This window comes from Carassius gibelio, chromosome A9 (assembly GCF_023724105.1).
Source record: "Carassius gibelio isolate Cgi1373 ecotype wild population from Czech Republic chromosome A9, carGib1.2-hapl.c, whole genome shotgun sequence".
NCBI lineage: Eukaryota > Metazoa > Chordata > Actinopteri > Cypriniformes > Cyprinidae > Carassius > Carassius gibelio.
The window spans coordinates 16,853,292-16,877,427 of record NC_068379.1 but is presented as its reverse complement, the minus strand read 5'-3'; the positions used below and the strand labels follow the sequence as shown (position 1 = coordinate 16,877,427).

The 24,136-nt window shown below is 45.8% G+C and overlaps 1 protein-coding gene across 1 annotated transcript; it reads left to right on the top strand.

Annotated features, from left to right (window-relative positions):
* Positions 1-66: 66 nt before the first annotated feature.
* Positions 67-10,143, top strand: LOC128019356 (uncharacterized). The gene is made up of 3 exons (XM_052605332.1): positions 67-985; positions 1,048-1,680; positions 5,028-10,143. The coding sequence occupies exons 1-3, from the start codon at positions 67-69 to the stop codon at positions 8,351-8,353; spliced, it is 4,878 nt and encodes a 1,625-aa protein (XP_052461292.1). The 3' UTR covers positions 8,354-10,143.
* The last annotated feature ends 13,993 nt before the right edge of the window (positions 10,144-24,136 follow it).

The following is a 24,136-nucleotide window of genomic DNA, read 5'->3' as shown; positions in this document are numbered from 1 at the left end:
GACCTGTGACAGATTTGGCGTAGTCGGCAGGGTTTCACCTCGGGTTGAGCGACCAGGGATTCTCAGATGGCCGACGACGAGGCACTGGGGGCCCCACCCCGAGTCATGCCAGTGTTCATGGGAAACCCCTGGGTCCAGAAATATGGAGGAAATGAGTCAGAGGTGCGCCTCTCCGAATGGCGGGCTCAGATCGAATATCTGGCCGGGCTACAGGGACTGAGCGCGACCCAACAGCTACAGTTTGCCCTCAACTCCCTTGACGGGGAAGCGCGGCGGGAAGTCCAAGCCGCCCCCGAAGCTGTCCGAACCACCGCCCAGTCTGTGTTCAGATTCCTGACGGAAAGGTATGGTGACGCCACTCCAACTGCGGTTCTCCGGGCCCAGTTCTTCAGCAGCAAGCAGGGCCCCCGCCAATCCGTCAGAGCTTTCGCCCTCCAACTACGGGAGCGAGTTACCAGGCTGCAGGGACGCCCAGACCATGGTCTCGGAGATAGTGAGACTCTGTTGAGGGACCAATTCCTGTTGGGGCTAAGGGAAGGCCCGGTACGCCAGGGACTTAGAGTCCAATTCAGAAGGGAGCCGGAACTCACCTTCGAAGACCTAAAAAAGGAAGCGGTGGCATTGGAGAACGATCAGGTTGAGGTGCAAGAACCCCCTGTGTGTGCGGCCGTAAGTAGCTCCGCAGTGGCTGTCCCCGACATGGCAGAGTGGAAACAGACTCTGAAGCTCGAACTCCTAAAGGATGTCCGGGAGCAGATGGCGGAGCTAACCAAGACGCTCGTGGACGAGCTGCGTTCTGAGGCTACCAGGCCAGAGGTGAGGCCCATCTCGCGGGACCGGGTGTACTCGGACGGGAACAGGGAAGCAGGGAGGCGGCCTAACCGGCCCAACCGGCCCCAGTTTGAATGGGACGAGCAAGGACGACCTATCTGCAACCGCTGTGGCCAACCAGGCCATTACAGCCGACAGTGTGGTCCTCGAAGAGGTTCGGAGGGGGGTTTTTAGGTCGACCGGCCACAGTGGGTCGTGTGGTCGGGACCCCCTTAGATGACCCACCCATCAGAGCAGGCTCCAAGGACAGGCTGGTCGGGCATAGCCCAGTGGTGGAGGTCCAGGTGTGTGGTGTGAAGGTGCCCTGTCTCGTCGACACCGGATCCCAGGTGACCCTATTCGCGGAGAGCCTGTCGCAAGAGCTGTTTGGAGATCAGAGGATGCATGGGACGGAGGCTCCCTGGCTCTCCCTGAAAGGAGCAAATGGTCTGGACATCCCCTACATTGGCTACAGGCTGACGGACTTGGAGATCCACGGAGTGATCGTGCCCCAGAAGGGAGTGATCATCGTAAAGGACCACTGTCTGGGGAGTCACCGGGCCTTGCTAGGTATGAATGTATTATCTGCATGTTGGGACGAATTGTTTCGGGCAACGCCCGCTCGAGGGATCTCGCTGGCCGAACAACAGGAATGGGAACGTGTCGCCGCTGACTGCCGACGGATCCAGATGTCCCGGGCCCGGCAAGGCCGCGAAGGGACAGGTCGGGTAGCGTGCCGTTATGCCCTGTCCGTGCCAGCGAACAGCGAGGCCCTAGTATGGGTGCGAGTCCTCCAGCGGGACGTGGGAGCGGAGGAATGGGTGTTGGTGGAGCCCCACTGGGATGGCCAGCAGGTAGAAGTCGCCAGAGGTTTGGCCGTGGCACGAAGAGGACGGATCCCGGTGAGAGTTCGGAATGGGACGCCCCATGTTGTGCACCTACATAAACACCAGCGGCTGGTCAAGGTAACGCCGGTAGAATCCCATCAGGTGCGGGAGGACCAGGACGTGAGCTTTCGCCAAGTACACCCCGCGGTGGTGGAAGTGGCCCTTACCCAAGCGAGCTCGTCGCCCCAGAGCCTAGGGGAGGAGGTGCCCGGCCACTTGAAGGGAAGTTCCCTGCAAGGGGAGGAGCTGGGACCGACACAGGCCAGGAAGCTGCGAGACCTGCTGAGCAAGTGGCAACATGTCTTCTCGGCACACGAAGAGGACTACGGCTGCACCAACGTCGTGCAACATCGGATCCCCACCGGAGATGCAGAGCCCAGTAGAGAAAGGTACCGACCCGTCCCACCTACCCTGTACACGGAGGTCCGTGCATTGCTGCAAGGTATGCTCAATCGAGGGGTTGTTAGAGAGAGCAGCAGCCCGTGGGCAGCTCCCATCGTGTTGGTACAGAAGAAGACTGGCGCATGGAGGTTTTGCGTCGACTACCGCAAGCTGAACCTGGTCACTAGGAAGGACGCGTTCCCCCTACCCCGGATCGAGGACTCCCTGGCTGGCTTGACACGCTCGGCATGGTACTCCACGCTGGACTTGGCAAGTGGCTACTGGCAGGTACAAGTGGCCGAGGCCGACCGGGAGAAGACCGCCTTTACCACCCCGTTCGGTCTCTTTGAGTGGGACCGGATGCCCTTCGGCCTCTGCAACGCTCCTGCCACCTTCCAGAGGCTGATGCAGCGGTGCCTGGGAGGTCAGTTGATGGAGTCCGCCTTGGTATACCTGGACGATGTGATTGTCTATTCCCCAGATTTCGACTCCCACTTACAACACCTTGAGCAGGTCTTCGGGGCCATGGAGAAATATGGGCTGAAGCTCCAGCCGGACAAATGCCATCTGTTACGGCGGGAGGTCAAATTCTTGGGACACTGTGTGGGCGCGGCGGGAGTTTCGGTCGACCCGGAGAAGGTGTCGGCGGTGCGAGAGTGGGCTGCCCCGCAGACGGTGAAACAGGTCCGGTCATTCCTGGGCTTCGTGGGGTACTACCGCCGCTTTATCAAGGACTTCTCCAAGATCGCAAAGCCCCTAAATCAGTTGCTGGCTGGGACAGGACGCCCCCGAGGTCGCGGATCGCCGGCTATCCTATGGAGCCCCGAGTGTGAGGCTGCGTTCCGGCGACTGAAAGACGAGTTGCTGCAGGCGCCGATTCTGGCGTATGCTGACTTCTCCAAGCCCTTTGTCCTATACACGGACGCTAGCAACCTGGGTTTGGGGGCCGTGTTGGCCCAGCAACAGGACGGTGTAGAGCGGGTCGTAGCCTACGCAAGCCGGAGCCTTCATCCAGCAGAGAGGAACGACGCCAATTACAGCTCCTTCAAGTTGGAACTGCTGGCGCTGAAATGGGCACTCAGCGAAAAGTTTAAAGATTACTTGTGGGGTGCCCAGGTGACGGTAGTAACTGATAACAACCCCCTAGTACATCTACAGACGGCGAAGTTGGGGGCAGTGGAACAGCGCTGGGTGGCCCAGTTGGCCAATTACAACTACCAGCTCCGATACCGGCCAGGACGGGAGAACACCAACGCTGACGCCCTGTCCCGACTCCCGGAAGCTCAAGGTCCGAGGGACCCACCGGAACCCACGCCAGACCCCGAAGGAGAGGAGTATATGGTGGGCATTGTGGAGGCGCCGGGGACTCAACATGAGGGGATGCCTGTGAGTTGGGGATGGGACCCCTGCCGCTGGAAAGAGCGACAGCAGGCCGACAGGGAGATCAGTGGCTTGATGCGATGGCTGGAACGGGGCCGAAAACCGACGTTGGCCGAACAACGGGCCCAAGGGGGAACAGGAAGGAAGCTGTTGGGACAATGGGCCAGACTACAGGTGAAGGAGGGAGTACTCTGTAGGTCTGTCCGAGATCCGGGGCTGGACGAGGAACTCCGACAGATCGTTGTCCCCGAAGGCCAGGTACAAGAGCTCTTGATAGCGTACCATGATCAGCTGGGCCACCAAGGGCACGAGAAAACGGTCTCTCTCTTGAGGCGACACTTCTACTGGCCCAACCTAGAAGCAACGGTACGTACCTTCGTCCAGGCCTGTCCTCGTTGCACCTTGTTCAAAGCCAGGAAGGAGGCACGAGCACCGATGGTCCCCATCCAGGCAAAGGCTCCTCTCCACATAGTCGCAATGGACTTCTTGACTTTGGGTCGGCCGGCAGACCGCTATCAGAACATCCTTGTCATAACCGACTTGTTCACCAAGTACTCCTGGGCCATTCCTACTTTGGACCAGACGGCGAACACCACCGCCACTGCTCTGTGGAGAGCTGTCTTCCAGCCGTTCGGTTGCCCCGAGTTCCTACACTCGGACCAAGGGCTCGTGGACGAGCTGCGTTCTGAGGCTACCAGGCCAGAGGTGAGGCCCATCTCGCGGGACCGGGTGTACTCGGACGGGAACAGGGAAGCAGGGAGGCGGCCTAACCGGCCCAACCGGCCCCAGTTTGAATGGGACGAGCAAGGACGACCTATCTGCAACCGCTGTGGCCAACCAGGCCATTACAGCCGACAGTGTGGTCCTCGAAGAGGTTCGGAGGGGGGTTTTTAGGTCGACCGGCCACAGTGGGTCGTGTGGTCGGGACCCCCTTAGATGACCCACCCATCAGAGCAGGCTCCAAGGACAGGCTGGTCGGGCATAGCCCAGTGGTGGAGGTCCAGGTGTGTGGTGTGAAGGTGCCCTGTCTCGTCGACACCGGATCCCAGGTGACCCTATTCGCGGAGAGCCTGTCGCAAGAGCTGTTTGGAGATCAGAGGATGCATGGGACGGAGGCTCCCTGGCTCTCCCTGAAAGGAGCAAATGGTCTGGACATCCCCTACATTGGCTACAGGCTGACGGACTTGGAGATCCACGGAGTGATCGTGCCCCAGAAGGGAGTGATCATCGTAAAGGACCACTGTCTGGGGAGTCACCGGGCCTTGCTAGGTATGAATGTATTATCTGCATGTTGGGACGAATTGTTTCGGGCAACGCCCGCTCGAGGGATCTCGCTGGCCGAACAACAGGAATGGGAACGTGTCGCCGCTGACTGCCGACGGATCCAGATGTCCCGGGCCCGGCAAGGCCGCGAAGGGACAGGTCGGGTAGCGTGCCGTTATGCCCTGTCCGTGCCAGCGAACAGCGAGGCCCTAGTATGGGTGCGAGTCCTCCAGCGGGACGTGGGAGCGGAGGAATGGGTGTTGGTGGAGCCCCACTGGAATGGCCAGCAGGTAGAAGTCGCCAGAGGTTTGGCCGTGGCACGAAGAGGACGGATCCCGGTGAGAGTTCGGAACGGGACGCCCCATGTTGTGCACCTACATAAACACCAGCGGCTGGTCAAGGTAACGCCGGTAGAATCCCATCAGGTGCGGGAGGACCAGGACGTGAGCTTTCGCCAAGTACACCCCGCGGTGGTGGAAGTGGCCCTTACCCAAGCGAGCTCGTCGCCCCAGAGCCTAGGGGAGGAGGTGCCCGGCCACTTGAAGGGAAGTTCCCTGCAAGGGGAGGAGCTGGGACCGACACAGGCCAGGAAGCTGCGAGACCTGCTGAGCAAGTGGCAACATGTCTTCTCGGCACACGAAGAGGACTACGGCTGCACCAACGTCGTGCAACATCGGATCCCCACCGGAGATGCAGAGCCCAGTAGAGAAAGGTACCGACCCGTCCCACCTACCCTGTACACGGAGGTCCGTGCATTGCTGCAAGGTATGCTCAATCGAGGGGTTGTTAGAGAGAGCAGCAGCCCGTGGGCAGCTCCCATCGTGTTGGTACAGAAGAAGACTGGCGCATGGAGGTTTTGCGTCGACTACCGCAAGCTGAACCTGGTCACTAGGAAGGACGCGTTCCCCCTACCCCGGATCGAGGACTCCCTGGCTGGCTTGACACGCTCGGCATGGTACTCCACGCTGGACTTGGCAAGTGGCTACTGGCAGGTACAAGTGGCCGAGGCCGACCGGGAGAAGACCGCCTTTACCACCCCGTTCGGTCTCTTTGAGTGGGACCGGATGCCCTTCGGCCTCTGCAACGCTCCTGCCACCTTCCAGAGGCTGATGCAGCGGTGCCTGGGAGGTCAGTTGATGGAGTCCGCCTTGGTATACCTGGACGATGTGATTGTCTATTCCCCAGATTTCGACTCCCACTTACAACACCTTGAGCAGGTCTTCGGGGCCATGGAGAAATATGGGCTGAAGCTCCAGCCGGACAAATGCCATCTGTTACGGCGGGAGGTCAAATTCTTGGGACACTGTGTGGGCGCGGCGGGAGTTTCGGTCGACCCGGAGAAGGTGTCGGCGGTGCGAGAGTGGGCTGCCCCGCAGACGGTGAAACAGGTCCGGTCATTCCTGGGCTTCGTGGGGTACTACCGCCGCTTTATCAAGGACTTCTCCAAGATCGCAAAGCCCCTAAATCAGTTGCTGGCTGGGACAGGACGCCCCCGAGGTCGCGGATCGCCGGCTATCCTATGGAGCCCCGAGTGTGAGGCTGCGTTCCGGCGACTGAAAGACGAGTTGCTGCAGGCGCCGATTCTGGCGTATGCTGACTTCTCCAAGCCCTTTGTCCTATACACGGACGCTAGCAACCTGGGTTTGGGGGCCGTGTTGGCCCAGCAACAGGACGGTGTAGAGCGGGTCGTAGCCTACGCAAGCCGGAGCCTTCATCCAGCAGAGAGGAACGACGCCAATTACAGCTCCTTCAAGTTGGAACTGCTGGCGCTGAAATGGGCACTCAGCGAAAAGTTTAAAGATTACTTGTGGGGTGCCCAGGTGACGGTAGTAACTGATAACAACCCCCTAGTACATCTACAGACGGCGAAGTTGGGGGCAGTGGAACAGCGCTGGGTGGCCCAGTTGGCCAATTACAACTACCAGCTCCGATACCGGCCAGGACGGGAGAACACCAACGCTGACGCCCTGTCCCGACTCCCGGAAGCTCAAGGTCCGAGGGACCCACCGGAACCCACGCCAGACCCCGAAGGAGAGGAGTATATGGTGGGCATTGTGGAGGCGCCGGGGACTCAACATGAGGGGATGCCTGTGAGTTGGGGATGGGACCCCTGCCGCTGGAAAGAGCGACAGCAGGCCGACAGGGAGATCAGTGGCTTGATGCGATGGCTGGAACGGGGCCGAAAACCGACGTTGGCCGAACAACGGGCCCAAGGGGGAACAGGAAGGAAGCTGTTGGGACAATGGGCCAGACTACAGGTGAAGGAGGGAGTACTCTGTAGGTCTGTCCGAGATCCGGGGCTGGACGAGGAACTCCGACAGATCGTTGTCCCCGAAGGCCAGGTACAAGAGCTCTTGATAGCGTACCATGATCAGCTGGGCCACCAAGGGCACGAGAAAACGGTCTCTCTCTTGAGGCGACACTTCTACTGGCCCAACCTAGAAGCAACGGTACGTACCTTCGTCCAGGCCTGTCCTCGTTGCACCTTGTTCAAAGCCAGGAAGGAGGCACGAGCACCGATGGTCCCCATCCAGGCAAAGGCTCCTCTCCACATAGTCGCAATGGACTTCTTGACTTTGGGTCGGCCGGCAGACCGCTATCAGAACATCCTTGTCATAACCGACTTGTTCACCAAGTACTCCTGGGCCATTCCTACTTTGGACCAGACGGCGAACACCACCGCCACTGCTCTGTGGAGAGCTGTCTTCCAGCCGTTCGGTTGCCCCGAGTTCCTACACTCGGACCAAGGGCCAAACTTCGAGTCTCGGGTAATCAGAGAGCTGTGTAAAGTGTACGGCTGCACCAAGACCCATACCACTACTTACCACCCCCAGGGAAATGGCGGATGCGAGCGGTTCAATCAGACCCTATTGAACTTGCTCGGCACGCTAGACCAAGAACATCAGAGCGACTGGGTGAGTGTGCTACCAAATCTGGTTCAGGCCTACAATAATAGTACGCACAGTACCACGGGCTACGCCCCCACTTATTTGATGTTTGGCAGGCATGTGCGGATGCCCACCGACTTATTGCTGGGGACGGCAGCAACCGAGGAGGAGGGGAACGTAACCGAATGGGTAAGGCGCCACCACCAACGCCTCCATTTTGCATACGAGCAAGTCTCGGGACGGATCCGAGCGGCTGGGAAGAAAAACAAGAGGCTGTACGACCGGACGGCTCGGGAAGCCCCCCTTCTCCCAGGAGAAAGGGTCCTGGTAAGGGACAACCGGCGACAAGGGAAGGGGAAGCTCAGTGACCGATGGGAGAATGCACCGTACGTGGTCGAGGGCCAGCAGCGGCCTGGACAGCCAGTATATACAATTCGGCCCGAAGGAAAAGCCGGGCCCGCTAGAGTGGTCCATCGGAACATGATCCGCCCCTGTCCGAACTATCCCAGCCCCGTAGAGGAGGCGCCAAAGGAGCCTGAAGTGGTAGCCCCGTGGATAGCAGGATGGGCCGTGATCCCAGGAGAACGGGGAAATGTCCCCGCAGAAATGGCCCCCAGAGACCCGATGGATATGCCTGCGGACATCGACCCTGTCTCGCCATCACGACGGTCCCAGAGGGAGAACCGAGGTCGGCCCCCGGCACGCTATGGAGAATGGGCGACTGAAAGGCGTTCTAGGGACTAGAACGGTTTGGCAGGGGGGTATGTCACGGGGTGACGAAAGAGAAGCGGAACTAAGTCCCGCCGGAATTTTGTGTTCCCCTCGGGACGGTGTCGCGGTAACACCGGTCCACTTCCGGGTTGCGCCCGATGTCACAATAACAACGCTAATGACCGATTGACATCTGGTGTGGGGAGTTTGATGTGGCGATCTGTGAGAGGATTATGGAGGCGGAGTAACCACATAAAAAGAGGAGTGCAGAGACCATACGGGAAGATTCTATTTGGTCGTTCGTTCTCCCGGCTATTCTTCCTGGTTGGCTTGCCCCCGTGTGTGGTTCTTCTCTTTGGATGTGTTCCCCTAGGAGAAGTGAATTCCTGGGACGTTTGGGCTGGCGTGTGGAGGTATTTGAGGACTATTGTGGGGTTTCGGCTATCTGGCTGTGCGACAGATATATCAGCGATCGAGTGGAGATATTCAGGACAGAAAGAGTGTGAGTTCTGGAAAGCAAGTGAAGACCAGGCCGCGCCATCACTATCGGAGGGAAGTTAAGAGACCTGATCTGGGACTTCGATCAATTGTATACATCTGGACTGGGAGTGATAACGTGTGAAGTGGACGGAGCCATCGTTGGGTGAGTGCTGGCTCTATTTGCACTAAGAGTGGGTGTGCCGTGTCTGAAGTGGTGTGTTTGCACAATAAATCGTTTGAAGTGAAGTTACAGAGTGTGGGGAAGATATATAGAGTTAATGCCGGACGCTCATCACCCCGAGAGCCCACCACCGTCACCGTAATCCACACCCAGGCACTCAATTGAAGTATCCCCAAGCCGTAAGCCCCATTTCTTATTCAAGAACACATACATGCTGTTGATTACTTATCCCGCTGTGTAGATCGCAGGATCCTCTGGGCCGAGCGCCGCATGTGATGTCCCTATGAAAGGAGGTGGACACACGAATCATTCCTTTCCCGGTTTTAACCGAAGCATCTCCCAGCCGTAAGCCCCACTACTTATTCAAGAACACATACTTACTGTTGATTACTTACTCTGCTGTGCAGATCGCAGGATCCTCTGGGCCGAATACTGTATGTGATGTCCCTGTAGAAAGAGGTGGACACACGAATTATTCCTTTTCCGGTCTTAACCGAAGCATCTCCCAGCCGTAAGCCCCACTACTTATTCAAGAACACATACTTACTGTTGATTACTTACTCTGCTGTGCAGATCGCAGGATCCTCTGGGCCGAACGCCGTATGTGATGTCCCTATGAAAAGAGGTGGACACAAGAATTATTCCTTTCCCGGTCACAACCGAAGCATCTCCCAGCCGTAAGCCCCATTACTTATGCAAGAACACATACTTGCTGTTGATTACTTACTCTGCTGTGCAGATCGCAGGATCCTCTGGGCCGAACGCCGTATGTGATGTCCCTATGAAAAGAGGTGGACACAAGAATTATTCCTTTCCCGGTCACAACCGAAGCATCTCCCAGCCGTAAGCCCCATTACTTATGCAAGAACACATACTTGCTGTTGATTACTTACTCTGCTGTGCAGATCGCAGGATCCTCTGGGCCGAACGCCGTATGTGATGTCCCTATGAAAAGAGGTGGACACAAGAATTATTCCCTTTCCCGGTCTCGACCGAAACATCCACGAGCTCTACTTACCCGGATACCCCCCCTCACTCCGGGACGGGTGACAGACTATCCTGGCTCTTGCTGACCCCGTACAGGCACGAACTGCCGACGACTCCACGCCTTCCCAGCGTCTGAGGTCTGGCTCTGTTCTGGTCGGGAGACACGGAAGGAACACTGAACTTTTAAATTGCTTTTAACCAAATAAAACCTTGTTCATTTTTTTTATACTCTCGTCCGTCTGGTTCTTCTGGTACGCTCCCCGAGGTGATCCTGGGTTTCAGGGGTGGGTGCAGTCCAGCTTGGCCCCCCCGACCTGTGACAATTGCTTAATTGTATTTTCTGGGTTTGTTTTAAACAAAAATCTAATACAAAATATACCCCCAGTTGTCCTCACATAATTTCAAGGCAAATTAATGTCAATCTTATTACTGCTTTTATTCAATTCCGATTTCCAAAGACATAGACATAAGAAAATGGCTTCTGTTTCCAATCTGAAGGCTGCAGCTAAAGCATGTTCTCATGTGTATGCAGCACCAGTATCTTCCCCGCGACTGGCCCGCTGAGATGCTTCAGCTGGCATGATTCCTTGAGTGGCAGTGACAGCCTGTCACTGTAGTCAGCTGCTCCTAGAGCACCTGAAAATCAATTGCACAAACTTAGACTGTGGTTCACTTTCTGACATAATAGGTAACGATGTCTTGTTGTGCTCTGTGTCTTCATAGCAGTATGTCTGTTCAGGAGAAGGACGGGTCGCAGTTAATGTCACTGACCCAACAAATAATGATCCAAAGTACCTGTGCATTTGCAGCTAAAAACAGTGTCAATGCATTCACTTGCAGATAAGAATATACATTTACAAACAGCATTCACATATTTCATAATGTGTGTGACACCTGAGGAAAAGGGTATAAAACAGATCCCAGAAAGGTTTTTTTTTCTTCCCAAAGGCCCAAGAAAGTGCTTGATCTTCAGCAAATGCTGATTGTCAGCCTCAAGTGGTCAAACTAAATATAAACATTAAACAGACAATTAAAATAAAAAAGCAAAAAAAAAAAAAAATTGGCAGAATATCATTAGCTATGTTTCCATCCAAAGATGCAAATTTAACCAATGCGCAAAACTGGAACATCGCATAAAACATTTGCGAATAAAGCCATCCAATGAGTCAAAAAGAACAAAAACGTTACTTCCTGAGAAACTGGCTCTTAATATCTAAAAGAAAGAAACCTAGGAGAAGCCACTGAATATAATATTTTCATATGTGATAATTTACTTTTGCTTTAGAGAGAGAGACATTTAACACAATAAATGTGGTCATTGCTTTTAGAGGTGGATGCCTGGTGTTTGAGAATACAGTCATGTAAGACAATAATTATACAGAAAGACTTTGACAGACTTTGCTCAGGCATTTCAGAATGACCAAAACAACATAAAGATGCTGTGAACAAGATCGGTCTCCTGGTAAGGCAAGCTATCTCATTTCATAGCGCAAAGTCATATCTTTTTCAATGCGCATGGTGGAATTACATTTTTGTTTAAATGTTCGCAGGAAACTGCCTCCTTCTCGACTTACGAACGTTGTTACAATCATAGTTAACATGGTTGCAAATAAAAGAATCTCTAATGTATTGTAAGTGTATATGCAAATAAAAAATATGCATTACACTGATAAAAAAAAAAAAGTATCACAGTTTCACAGTGATTTCAGAAAGATCATGTGACTGGAGTGATGGCTGCTGAAAATTCAACTGTGCCATAACGGGAATAAACAACATTTTAAAATACATTATTCATATAGAAAACCTATTTAAAACTTTGAAAATATCACAATATTTACTCTTATTTATAAATATGTGCAGCCTTGGTGAGCATAAGATACTCCTTTCAAAAACCTTTGAATAATAGTGTATTTTTCATACATTTTGTTAGAGAACTTGTTTGATTGGTTGAGTTTGGTGTATTGGAAAAACTGTATTACACTACGCTTTAGAAAAAGTCCAAATGTTTTTACTTCCTAAAAGTCACAATTTCAAACACTTTAACAAATGGGTAGCAAGGTTGCGAACAAAATGACAGAATAATGCGGTTATTAAAATTAGTTAATAGTTAAAGTTTTAGTGAATTATTGCATACTGCCAAAAAATCTCAGACCTCTGAGGTCATCAAAATCACCATTTTAGGGATACTTTTTGACTTTTATCTTAAAAGATAGTTTATCTAACATACATATTCATTTTCATCATAAAAACATTGTCCTCTAATACTTTTTATACTTTTTATATTATTTTTTATTTTATTTTTTGAGATACAAGTATGCACCATTTCTGTGGAAGTGTCATGCATTCCCTCACTATCTGACTCGCTCTCTTCCTCTGTCAATCCTCCTATCAAACTCAAACCTATGACATTCCATACAGCTAACTGCATCCTCATTCGTGGAGTCTGAGGCAGAATCTTAGTCCCCATTAAGTATTCACCAAGGCCCATGTCTGGTGCTTGGCAGGTACACCTCCATTAGCAGAAGCATTTGGAGCCATTAACATTGATAATTTATAATTAGGATTCAGCTGTGACAGACAGGCTAATTGGTGGCTCTCCCTAAAACACACTGGTAATGGCTGCTCATATTAATTACATGCAAGAGAACATGTTTTTGGATGGCAACTGCAGTGAAAAAATAAAAAATAAAATAAAATAGAGTGCTAAAGGGGGCTGATGAGAGGGTTTGAGGAGTGAAGCATGAGCTCAGTGCATGTGGATTTTATAAAGTAGGCATTTAAAAGTCACTTCCATTGTCCATACACAATTTTTGAAACAAAATACATTTTAGCACTAATATGATTCGGCAGTTTAATGTGGTAGCTTGTATTCAAAGATTGAGAATGCATTGGCTTGTTTCCAGGACATCATCAAAGCTCAAGGAGAAGAGCAAGGTTTTTATATCTGGCTAATAACCCCAATGTTGTTTTGCTGAGCCTCAGGCATTGCCTTAGAGCTCGGTGAAGTATTTTCTCAGTATAACTTTGAGGCTCAACAAGACATGGCCTTTTTTTCTACCATGATGTGATAACTGTTCCATAGTAGCTGACCTGCAGGTCACACATGTAATTATCTGATACACTGTAGTTAATATGATGACATAACTGAAAGGCCAAGCCATACTTAATGGCCTGTTCACAAGGCAGCGATAATGTTGTTTTGCAATATTAATAATAAAAGTGCACCATTTAACATGATGGTTTGTATTTATTCATGCTTGTGATAAAAGAACACGCTAAAGGTCAGTGTCAGTGATATTCAGGTAAAGATCGTAAAGAATCATTATTTTAAATAATTATACCTTCCTGTTTCTGTACAATCACTTGAAGTCTCTGACTGGGGTATTTAATGGTGTAATCTGTCCAGATGGCATTTTTACACACAGTTACTGAGTACTAATGCACCTAATCAGTGAGGACCTGCATGTTCTCCTGTCAGCTTTACCACTACAGGAGTACATTGCATTTAAAATGATATACTAGACATGAAATTTATCATTATAATCATATTTAAGAATATTACTGTTTTTGTGTTTTTGATCAAATAATTGCAACCTTGATGAGGCTTTCAAAAACATTAAAATAATATACAAATCCCAAACTTATAAACAGTATTGTATACGTTTTAAGGGAGCTGAGATGAAAAAATGCTGGAAGCCTTCATCAGAAATAAAAATGAGAAATTTGCATGATGCGATATGCACATTTCCCCAAGCAGAGAGAGATCTCTAGTGATCCTATGCAAAATTAATTTTAACACTCTTGCTTGTTTGTGAACTGAACAAATTTGCAGTGTTTAAGAAAACTGCAGTTTCCCAATGAACAACAGATATTTTCTGCTCTTCCATTGCTAACTCATGAAAAACACTTCTCTACCTTTCACTCTCTTCAGTATATATCGCTACTCCTTCACCTCTTTCTTCTCCTTAAAGCAAAGCTGTAGTGTTATTCACTGCTAATCTCACAGGCAAGCTTCTTTCATTATCATCTCTCTGTTTCAGAGTATCTTCAGCCATCTCATTCATACTTGTCATCTAGATCGAATGAACCTGTTGAACAGTGGCTGTTTCATTTTAAGAAGTTCTCTATCACAGTCAAAATCTTTGCTTTCTCTGAAAAATATTTCAACACTGATGGCTCCTCATCACTAGAAGCATGATACATCTAGATGAGACCAAGCTTTATCTCACTGGTACAGTTATTCTCCATCTCTGGCAAGATTTCAAAGATGAACACATTGGCCATTTTAAATTGGATACATTTTTTTTTCTATCTCTGTTTGAGCATGTGATGTGTATCATTTCAGACACTCTTGCACAATATCTTTTTTTTTTTTCCTGAGGTTTTAGACCTGCTTTCCTGTTTCCTGAGACCTGCCGTGTATCTCAGGCGATTAAATGTGTCTGACATAGGATTGCACCAGCTCACTCGTTAGTCACTGACACCAAACAAAGCCTCAATAGCCTTGTCTTTTGCCTCAGCCATGTCTCCGTGACAACGGCACCTTAGATGTACTGCTGGAAAGTCTTACAGACAAACTAGGATAAATAAAACATAGCATCACGAGGTAAAGCATTACTTTGGCAAGTGATTTGTATAAATAAATACCCTTTACTGTTTAACATTACTGACAACAGCTGCCATCCAGCTGAATTATTATTATTATTATTTTTTGGATCCCCTTATTGTTTTAAAACAAAATATATCTCAAACCTTGAGTGACTAGTTTATTGCTGACTACTGTAGATATTGGAATATGTAATGACTCCGGTTCCATAGTGTTTCCATATTTTTTAGTACTTTAAGAAATTATAATTTGGAAGAAAAGCAAATGTAATTCCATTGTCAATTGATGAGATTTAAATAATAGATAAAAAAGATTTCTCACAAAAGCTGTCAATGAGGAGTTTACACAGATTATAATATATATATATATATATATATATATATATATATATATATATATATATATGGTAAAATGCCATTTAGTCTTTTTTAATGTCAGATTTTTTTTATTTTTATCTTTTATAAATGCTAGAGACAAAATTATAACAGTGTTGTGTGCCCTTGAATAAATATTGCAGGAAACTGTTAAAGGGATAGTTCACCCAAAACAGAAAACTCTAAGTAATGACGATATATTTTTATCTGAAATATCTCTTTAACTGGACCAAATTTGTACGAATGTATGTATAGTGTGTGCGTGTGTGTGTGTGTGTGTGTGTGTGTGTGTATGCGTGTGTGTGTGTGTTTATTTACTAATTTAATTTAATTGTATTTAATTATCCAAGATGTCTTATAAATAAACACTAATCTCTAAACTCTAAAAACCTCCCATCACCTTGCTACTGTATTCGTGCAGTATATGGGCAAGTCACATGAAAACAGAAACATATAAAATATTTACTTGTTTTAAGAGGACAGATACTTTTGGATAAGTTATAACCAACATAATCCATTGTACTTTGCATTCTACTGTGCTCATCTCTACCATTCGGTTGAACTCTTTTTGCACATTTATCTCCTCTTTCAAATGTGTTCCGTGAGGGTCTCAACCCCAAAGCCCCAGTAATTAAACACCTTGGGAAAGTGTTTTCCCTGTGCTCTTTTCCATCTGAGAGGATGTTGTGTGCCTGACCCACTGTCTGTGCTGACCTCCTTTATCCGGACAAACCAGCGATTGTGTGGCTGTTTGACTATTCCAGGCAGCTCTTTTGCTGTGGGCCTGGTGCCTTCAGAATGTGTTCGTTTTCACAAATTGTCTGAGGGTGATAATAATGTAATCAAGAATCCACTATCTTTACCAGCACTTTGCTGCACCACCGTCTCTGCCTGATTTAAAACTGCATAGGTTGGTTTCTGCGTGATTCATTGTTTTAGTTTCCCCTTGCATTTTGCATGGTGGCAGTGTCTATTCTGTGGTTGTTGTCCTCTGTTCCTTTTTAATGTTGACCTCACGTCTGGACTGTCCTGTTTCACAATCATCCTTATTAATCCATTGGTTTGGAAACATGGTGTAGCATAAAATTTAATCTCTTTGGCAAAAAGGCAGGCTGCGTTCTGGATTCCAAAAAAAAAAAAAAAAAAAAGAAAGTAAAAAGCTTGGGCTTTTTACATGACTTTAATGTTACAGTTTGACTCAGTGAGCCCCTGATTCCATCTGAACCCCTTTGAACCCTGTCCTGTGCGTTGCACGGCTAATTTCACCAGCATCATTTTATTAATGCGGCTGTTAAATAGCAACCTTTGACTGTGTATTTTCTTCTTCTACTAAAGTCAGTTTTCTTTCTCCACTAAAATATTGTGGGCAGCCAGCTTGTAATAAAACATGGATGAGTGAAAATTGTTGCAGTGCAGGATCCTAGTATATTGTCTTCATATCTAATTGTAATATTTACATACCCTGACTGTGTTAATGTGTTTATCATATCACTATGTTTTTCATATCACAGTAACTTGACTTGTACCAGATAGCAACTTCTGATTTGTTTGTTTGATGTGCCATTTTAACCACTGGGAGAGAGATAAGCATCTCATACATTTCAGTAAGTGCACAGACATAATCTCATGCTTAATCGCATTTTTTAGAGCATAATCTCTCCCATCAACATAGGTTTAGGCTTGTCAGAGAAGATGAGCGCCTTAGTTCTATTCCATATAAAGCATTTAACCAGTACCTGCATGTACAGAGACAAATCTGAGCCCAAATTCCTGATTTTTCCTCATGACAAGAGTGCTTGTAATCTACTTGTTTCGATCTGGATTGTGGCATACCTTGGGTCAAAACCTATCGAAGTGAGATTGGTGGAGACAGTTAGAGTATAAACCTGCTCTGGGCCTGTAAAGGGGTTCTTAGACCTTTTCAATTCTAAGGATGATGATCAGTATGATTAATATGACCCCAAATATGATAAAAACCCTTGCCACTTCTTTTTTTTTACCACTTCAAGCACTGACCATGATAGTATTTTTTGTTATTAATTATAAGAACATAGATGGAAGTAATAAAAAATAGGACAGATACAATAATACAAAGGAAATAAATGGTGTGGTGTGTTTATGTACAGTAGGTCTATTTAGCATGCAAGAAAGTGATGATACAGAAACTGAATAAAGTAATAAAAATTTAAAAGTAAAGCACTGCATAATTAAACATTCATACATGTATCCGTATTAAAGCTAGTAAAGTTTGTCAAGAATAGTCAAGATGTTCTTCTTGATTTACATTGTAGAGACAGACAGCAGCAGGAATATTAGACACATAAAAAGTTGCACAAACACAATTTATTGATACACACGCATTTTCTTTCTCAGCTGTTTATGTTAATTTCAGTCATAAACCAAGACGGGCATTTAAACATGATTGTGTTTCATTCATGCATGTTTCTTATTCACTCCTGAACTGTCGATATCTTTAGAAAGCAGACATGTTATGAAATGCGGTAAATGTAAACAATAAAAATAAAATAATAATAATAATTAATTTATTAAGTACAAATCTTTTTTTTTTTTATGACAACACCCCCTCCCCCCTTTTTTTCTCTCTCAGTTCAGTTTTAAAAGCCCTTTAGAGAGCTGCAGAAAACCTTTTCTACTAGCACTTTGTATTGCTGAGCATTCCAATCTTTTCTTAGCTTGTGTTTGAGAGGAAAACCTCAGGGTCATTGCTGGGCATAAGCTCACCACATGCTACCTCCTTTCCAGTAGCTCAGCTGGTGGAGAATGAAATAGCAACACCAGTAATGTTTCACTTCCAAAGGGACTTCACATTCAGAATGAATATATACCTTGAATGCACTTTAAGTCACTTTTGATAAAAGTATCAATCTGCTAAATGTGTAAATGCAATGACAGTTCATAATAAAAAGTATACTCATAAGCATAAGTCTGATTTGTGTACAATAAATAGGCCTTCACATATGGTATTCAGTTTTAATAGTAATTATAATTACAGTAAAAATAATGATAAGTATAACCTACTTTTTTTTTTCTCTCCTGGAGGTACAGCTTAAAGCAGGGCTATTCAATTAGTTTAATTTGAGGGCCAGATGTCAAATTGAAAATTTGAAGGGGGCCGGGGTGGGGCGGTCATCCCTAAGTCTTTTGGGGTGTAGGAGGCTATAAAAAAAGAAATTAAATTGAAAGGCACATTCAGCGGTTCACATTAGTGCTTTCAATCAATAAAAAAAAAAAACGTAAAAAAAAACCTAATAAATAACACATTTTTTCACATGTGATTAATTGCATATTATTATATTTATGTTTTCATAATTTCACATTGAACCTCCAAATTAATGAGAAAATAACAAATATGGTACAATACTGTATTTATTAAATATGGTTTAATGGCATATTTTTACCAAGAAGCCACTGTTAATGAAGGCCAGTATCATTGATACCAGTAATGTTACTGATATCTCTTTTGAATTCATTTTCCTTCAATCTTAGCCAATAATTACAATAATTATAGCCTTTCAACATTACAGTATAATTGAAAGCCATTATTTTTTAACACTCAAGAGGCTCTGAAAACTGACAACTTTAAATCTTCACATAAACTAAATTGTATATGTATAAACTATACAATTTATATAAATTAACAAAACTTAATTAGCAACTAGAGCAGTGGAGTGATTTCTCATTTTCTTTTGTTCTTTGATTTACATCAATGACAGACTTCATCAGGTTTCACTTTAAAGCAGCGCTATCTCTTTAAAACCTGAGGCACATGCGGCAGATCTGACGCACACATTCGCTTTTCTCCCAACATGTTATGGTCATTTAGGACTCGTTTAAGTGTTTACGAGGCAACTCGCCATAACTGCACATTTTAACATAATTGTGTGCGATTTGCTGAAGCAGCGTATGTAGAAAATCGAACACGCAGCCTTTCAAACTCCATTTGACAATCAACTTTTTCCAGTCTCTGTGCTATTTCTCGCTAGAAGATACAACCGATAGCATGGTCATTATACTCGTTTAAAGTTGCGGATATCTCATTATCCCGTCACACTTGTCGGTGACCATCTTTCATTTTCTTTTTCGTCCGTGAAACAATCAGGGTCAGTGTTGCCACCACGCCAAACTAATTAGAGCAAAAACTATTCAAGACATGTGTGTGTGACTCTTCTCCCGGGGCAGATGAAGATGATTGGAATCGGAATAGGCCCGCAGGCCACCAATTGAATAGCCCTGGGTTAAAGTATTCAATTTCATGTTATTGGAGCTTGGTGGTTTTCAGTTTCATTACTGGTCTAGTCACAAACCTCCTGGTTGTCATCCAAAATATGTGTTGAAGTATCCCTTTAAGCACATTCATGTTGTGACATAGATTTTGGTGTAATTGAACATTTCCTCTCATAACAGCACCTGTGTTATTGTTTTGATCATTATTTAATGACTGTAAAAAGCACTCCGAACTCATTATGTCAAACAAATTTCAGAAAAATGTTCTAATGAAAATGATAAAATATATCTCTGACATGATACAAGAAGTTCAAGAAGTGTTCTACATTAATGCTTGTAAATAATGTTGTATTCAATATGGTCCTCCGATGACTATGCAGCTGACTGCACATTGATATTGGTCAATCATGTTATCAGACATTAAGGGTATCTCTCCAACTTTCTTTTAAACTGACCAGACTACCTGTAATACCCAGCTTTTGCAATGCTTTGTGATCCTATGGCAACTGTAATTTGTCATTAAAAGGCACCATAGGGTCTCCCAGTCAAACTCAGGGGCTTGAACATTGTTATCTGCTTGGCTGTGCTAAATTTAGTTAAGAGTTCTTGAGTTCCTGCCAGGCTGGTTATTCATGATAATATTTCAGATAAAAAAAAAAAAAAAAAAAAAAAAATTATATATATATATATATATATATATATATATATATATATATATATATATATATATATATATATATATATATATATATATATATATATATATTGGTGGGTTCAACCTCCCAGCAGGATTTACATTAATGCAGACAGTGTCCTACTGTGACAGACAAACACAGTGGGCTTCACAGTGAGCAGTAAGCACTGGGAAACTAGGTAGGTTGAAAGATAAAGAAAAAAGATATATTCAGTCAGGGAATCAAGGCAAGTGAGAGAGAGTGTGTGTGTCTGTTGGTGGGGTGTAGGTGTAGAAGAAAATGGAGAACTGCTCAGTCACAGCGGTTAGTGAAGTAAATAAAAAGAAATGGAAAAAAGAGGTGAGCAGAGAGAATAAGATACTGTAGCTTAGACGGGATTATAGAGTAGGAGAACAACAACAGAATAAATATTGATATAGAATTCCTATATAATTCAATATATATATATATATATATATATTTGCCTGTCTGAAAATCTGTGCTGACCAGCTGGCCCCCATCTTTTCACAGATCTTCAACAGATCCCTGGAGTTGTGTGAAGTGCCTTCCTGCTTCAAACGCTCCACCATCATCCCCATCCCAAAGAAACCCAAGATAGCAGAACTTAACGACTACAGACCTGTGGCTCTAACGTCTGTCGTCATGAAGTCGTTTGAAAAACTGGTTCTGGCTTATCTGAAGGACATCACTGGACCCTTACTGGACCCCCTCCAGTTTGCTTACCGAGCAAACAGGTCCGTGGATGATGCAATCAACATGGGATTGCACTTCATCCTGCAACATCTGGACAAAACAGGGACTTATGTGAGGATCCTATTTGTGGACTTTAGTTCGGCATTCAACACTATCATCCCAACAGCCCTTCAGACCAAACTGACCCAGCTCTCTGTTCCTAGCTCTATCTGTCAGTGGATCACCAGCTTTCTGACAGATAGGCAACAGTTAGTGAGACTGGGGAAATTCACATCAAACAGCTGCTCCACCAAAACTGGTGCCCCTCAGGGATGTGTTCTCTCCCCTCTGCTCTTCTCCCTGTACACCAACGACTGCACCTCTAAAGACCCCTCTGTCAAGCTCCTAAAGTTTGCAGATGACACTACAGTCATCGGCCTCATCCAGGATGGTGATGAGTCTGCTTACAGACAAGAGGTTGAGCAGCTGGCTGTCTGGTGCAGTCTTAACAACCTGGAGCTGAACACGCTCAAAACAGAGGAGATGATCGTGGACTTTAGGAGAAACCCACCTGCACTTTCCCCACTCACCATCATGAACAGCACTGTGACTGCAGTGGAGTCATTCAGATTCCTGGGAACCACCATCTCTCAGGACCTGAAGTGGGACAATCACATTGACTCCATTGTTAAAAAGGCCCAGCAAAGGTTGTATTTCCTTCGCCAGCTGAGGAAGTTTAACCTGCCACAGGAGCTGCTAAAACAGTTCTACTCGGCGGTCATTGAGTCTGTCCTCTGTACTTCAATAACTGTCTGGTTTGGTTCAGCAACAAAATCAGACATCAGAAGACTACAGAGAACTTTTCGGACTGCTGAAAGGATTATTGGTGCTCCCCTGCCCACCCTTCAAGAACTGTATACATCCAGAGTGAGGAAAAGGGCTCAGAAAATCACTCTGGATCCCTCACATCCAAGTCACCCCATCTTTGAACTTTTGCCATCTGGCCGGCGCCTCAGAGCCGCAAACACCAGAACAGCAAGGCACAAGAACAGTTTCTTCCCGCAGGCAATCTACCTCATGAACAGTTAAATGTTCCCTACTTATGCTTATAAACGTGCAATATCCATATATTTATTTGTTAACCCTCCATCCTAGAACATTCCTGCATCTCACTCAATCCTATTCCATGATCATTTATAGCACAATTGTTTATACACTTATTTATTTGTCAATTTGTAAATCTCTTCTTTTTTTTTTTTTTTTTTTTGTGTGTGTGTGTGTGTGTGTTGTTGTCTCTGTGTACTGGAAGCTTATGTCACTAAAACAAATTCCTTGTATGCGTAAGCATACTTGGCAATAAAGCTCTTTCTGATTCTGATTCTGATATTAATATTTATTCTCTTTTAGTAACATGGTAACAGACATAGACTCAATGGCCTCCGAGTAAAAATAGACTGAGGTTATCTCTGCATGTTTTATCAGAAAAATGCTCAGAGACTTCAATGTTCATCACTCTCTGTAAATGTTGATGTGCAGGTATTAAAATAAATAAATAAACAATAATAATAATAAAAAACTATATATATATATATATATATATATATATATATATATATATATATATATATATATATATATATATATTCTTTAACATAAATTTTTAGTTTAGATTAGAAATGGGTTCATGGGTTCCTTTCCAATTCCAAATATGGTCTAGGGTTAGCCAATTTATGAAGAGACTTTCACATTTGAATTACAACATAGGTTACACACAGCTAAACCTCAAACATGTACGTATTTTTAAGCTGTTTTGTTCTTAAATGTTCCTTACAAGTTTTTACATGAGCATTACAGGAGTCGTCTGATTGGTCAGACATATTCCTCCTTAGAAGTTGTGATGTTGAAAAGCTGTTTTTACCCACATACTGTTGTAATTTTACATTTTTCGGCAGAGACTAACTGGACCTGCTAACCAGATATACATTGACATCTAAGAGAGAACTCGCAGAGGAATCTGATTGAATGTAACGGCTTTCCAAAGCCTCTCCCACCTTACACAGACAGACAGAGCTGACCTGTGTTTGAGTGTTATTCATAGAGTCACATAACCTCCAGGCCATGTCTTCACTCGACAAGTTCCTCACTGGGTATCGCACTGCAATGCACTGTCAATAGTAACATTCTGCCATCCTTTGTTAATAAAAAAAAATCTCTCAATTCTTTCAATCAAAAAAAATCACAAAATTAAAACCTATTATTATTTGAAGTAGAGCCCGACCGATATAACGGCCGGCCGATATTATTGGCCGATGTGAGCTAATTGCATTTAAATCGGCATCGGCGTTTATAATGGCCGATGAAACATGAGAAACTGAGTCTCATGCTTCACTCATGTTATGAGTGTTGCATAGTTTGCCCACCAGAGGGAGGTCTTCAACTCCAGAGTTCACGACAGCACCAGAAATTCACTACAGAAGAAAGTGATCAGCCAAGCCACGGAGATGTACTGTTTTGACGGTGAGTCTGTCGTTCGTCATGTGAAATGATTGTAGATTTAGTTAATACACTGTATATAAAAATGGTGTGGTAGTTCTAGCTAACGGTCCTATCATTATCACTTCTAAATATTCTGTAACATCACTTACAGCCGCTAATACATTGCTATATTAGATTAGCCACAAAGCTAATACCATGTTTATCAGTGGAAGAGCGCAAACGTTAATAAGAGGTCAAACTATAATGTTAGCGTTTAACTTATTCTTATTCTATTGCGGTGTGTTTCCCACATAATGACCGCGTAATGGGCCTTTCACACAGGACGCAGTATGCACGGCGCTTGCCGCTGGGTTCGCTGGGTGTGCACTATATATATATTATCACTTTTGAGGCATAGGTTGTGAAAGACTTAAGGGGATAAAAAGATATGGAAAAGTATTTGCAAAACATAAAGTCTACCAGATTGTGTCCTCTTGACTGCAGAAGTTAGACATGAGTGAAAAGATGCTGATCGGTTGGGGCTATAGAGGAATGAAACTGTCAGCAAAAAAGTGCATTTGGCTTTTGCCTTGTCCTTTGGTTTAGATCTTCATTATATTTCAGTTTGATTTAGGAACTATCACAGGGGGCACTTCAGATCTGTGCTAAATGCTCAGCTGTCAATATAACCACCTTTTGAGAGACTCTTTTGGTGGAGGAAAGCCTGCATTAGTACCAAATTAACCTTTCCCCATCAATCAGCAGTTAACAACAGCAATTTCTCTCTCGGTCACACACACGCACACATGCACACACACTCACTGAGTGCTCATTGATCTCGCACTGACATTGAACTGTTTCCATCAAGAAACAATTAAATGGAAAACTCCTGTGGATACGTGGCCAGCAACACATGGCCAGAGAACATGTGTGTGTGTGTGTGTGTGTGTCTTTGTGTCTGTGTGTGTTTGGTTTACAGCTTCTGACACACATGAAATAAATCAATCCCCTCTCTGTGTACAAACAAAGCGCAGAATAATAACGGGGTGCAAGGGAATGTGGGAGATGTGCTGAATTGCCCTCTCATAGGGATTCAACCAC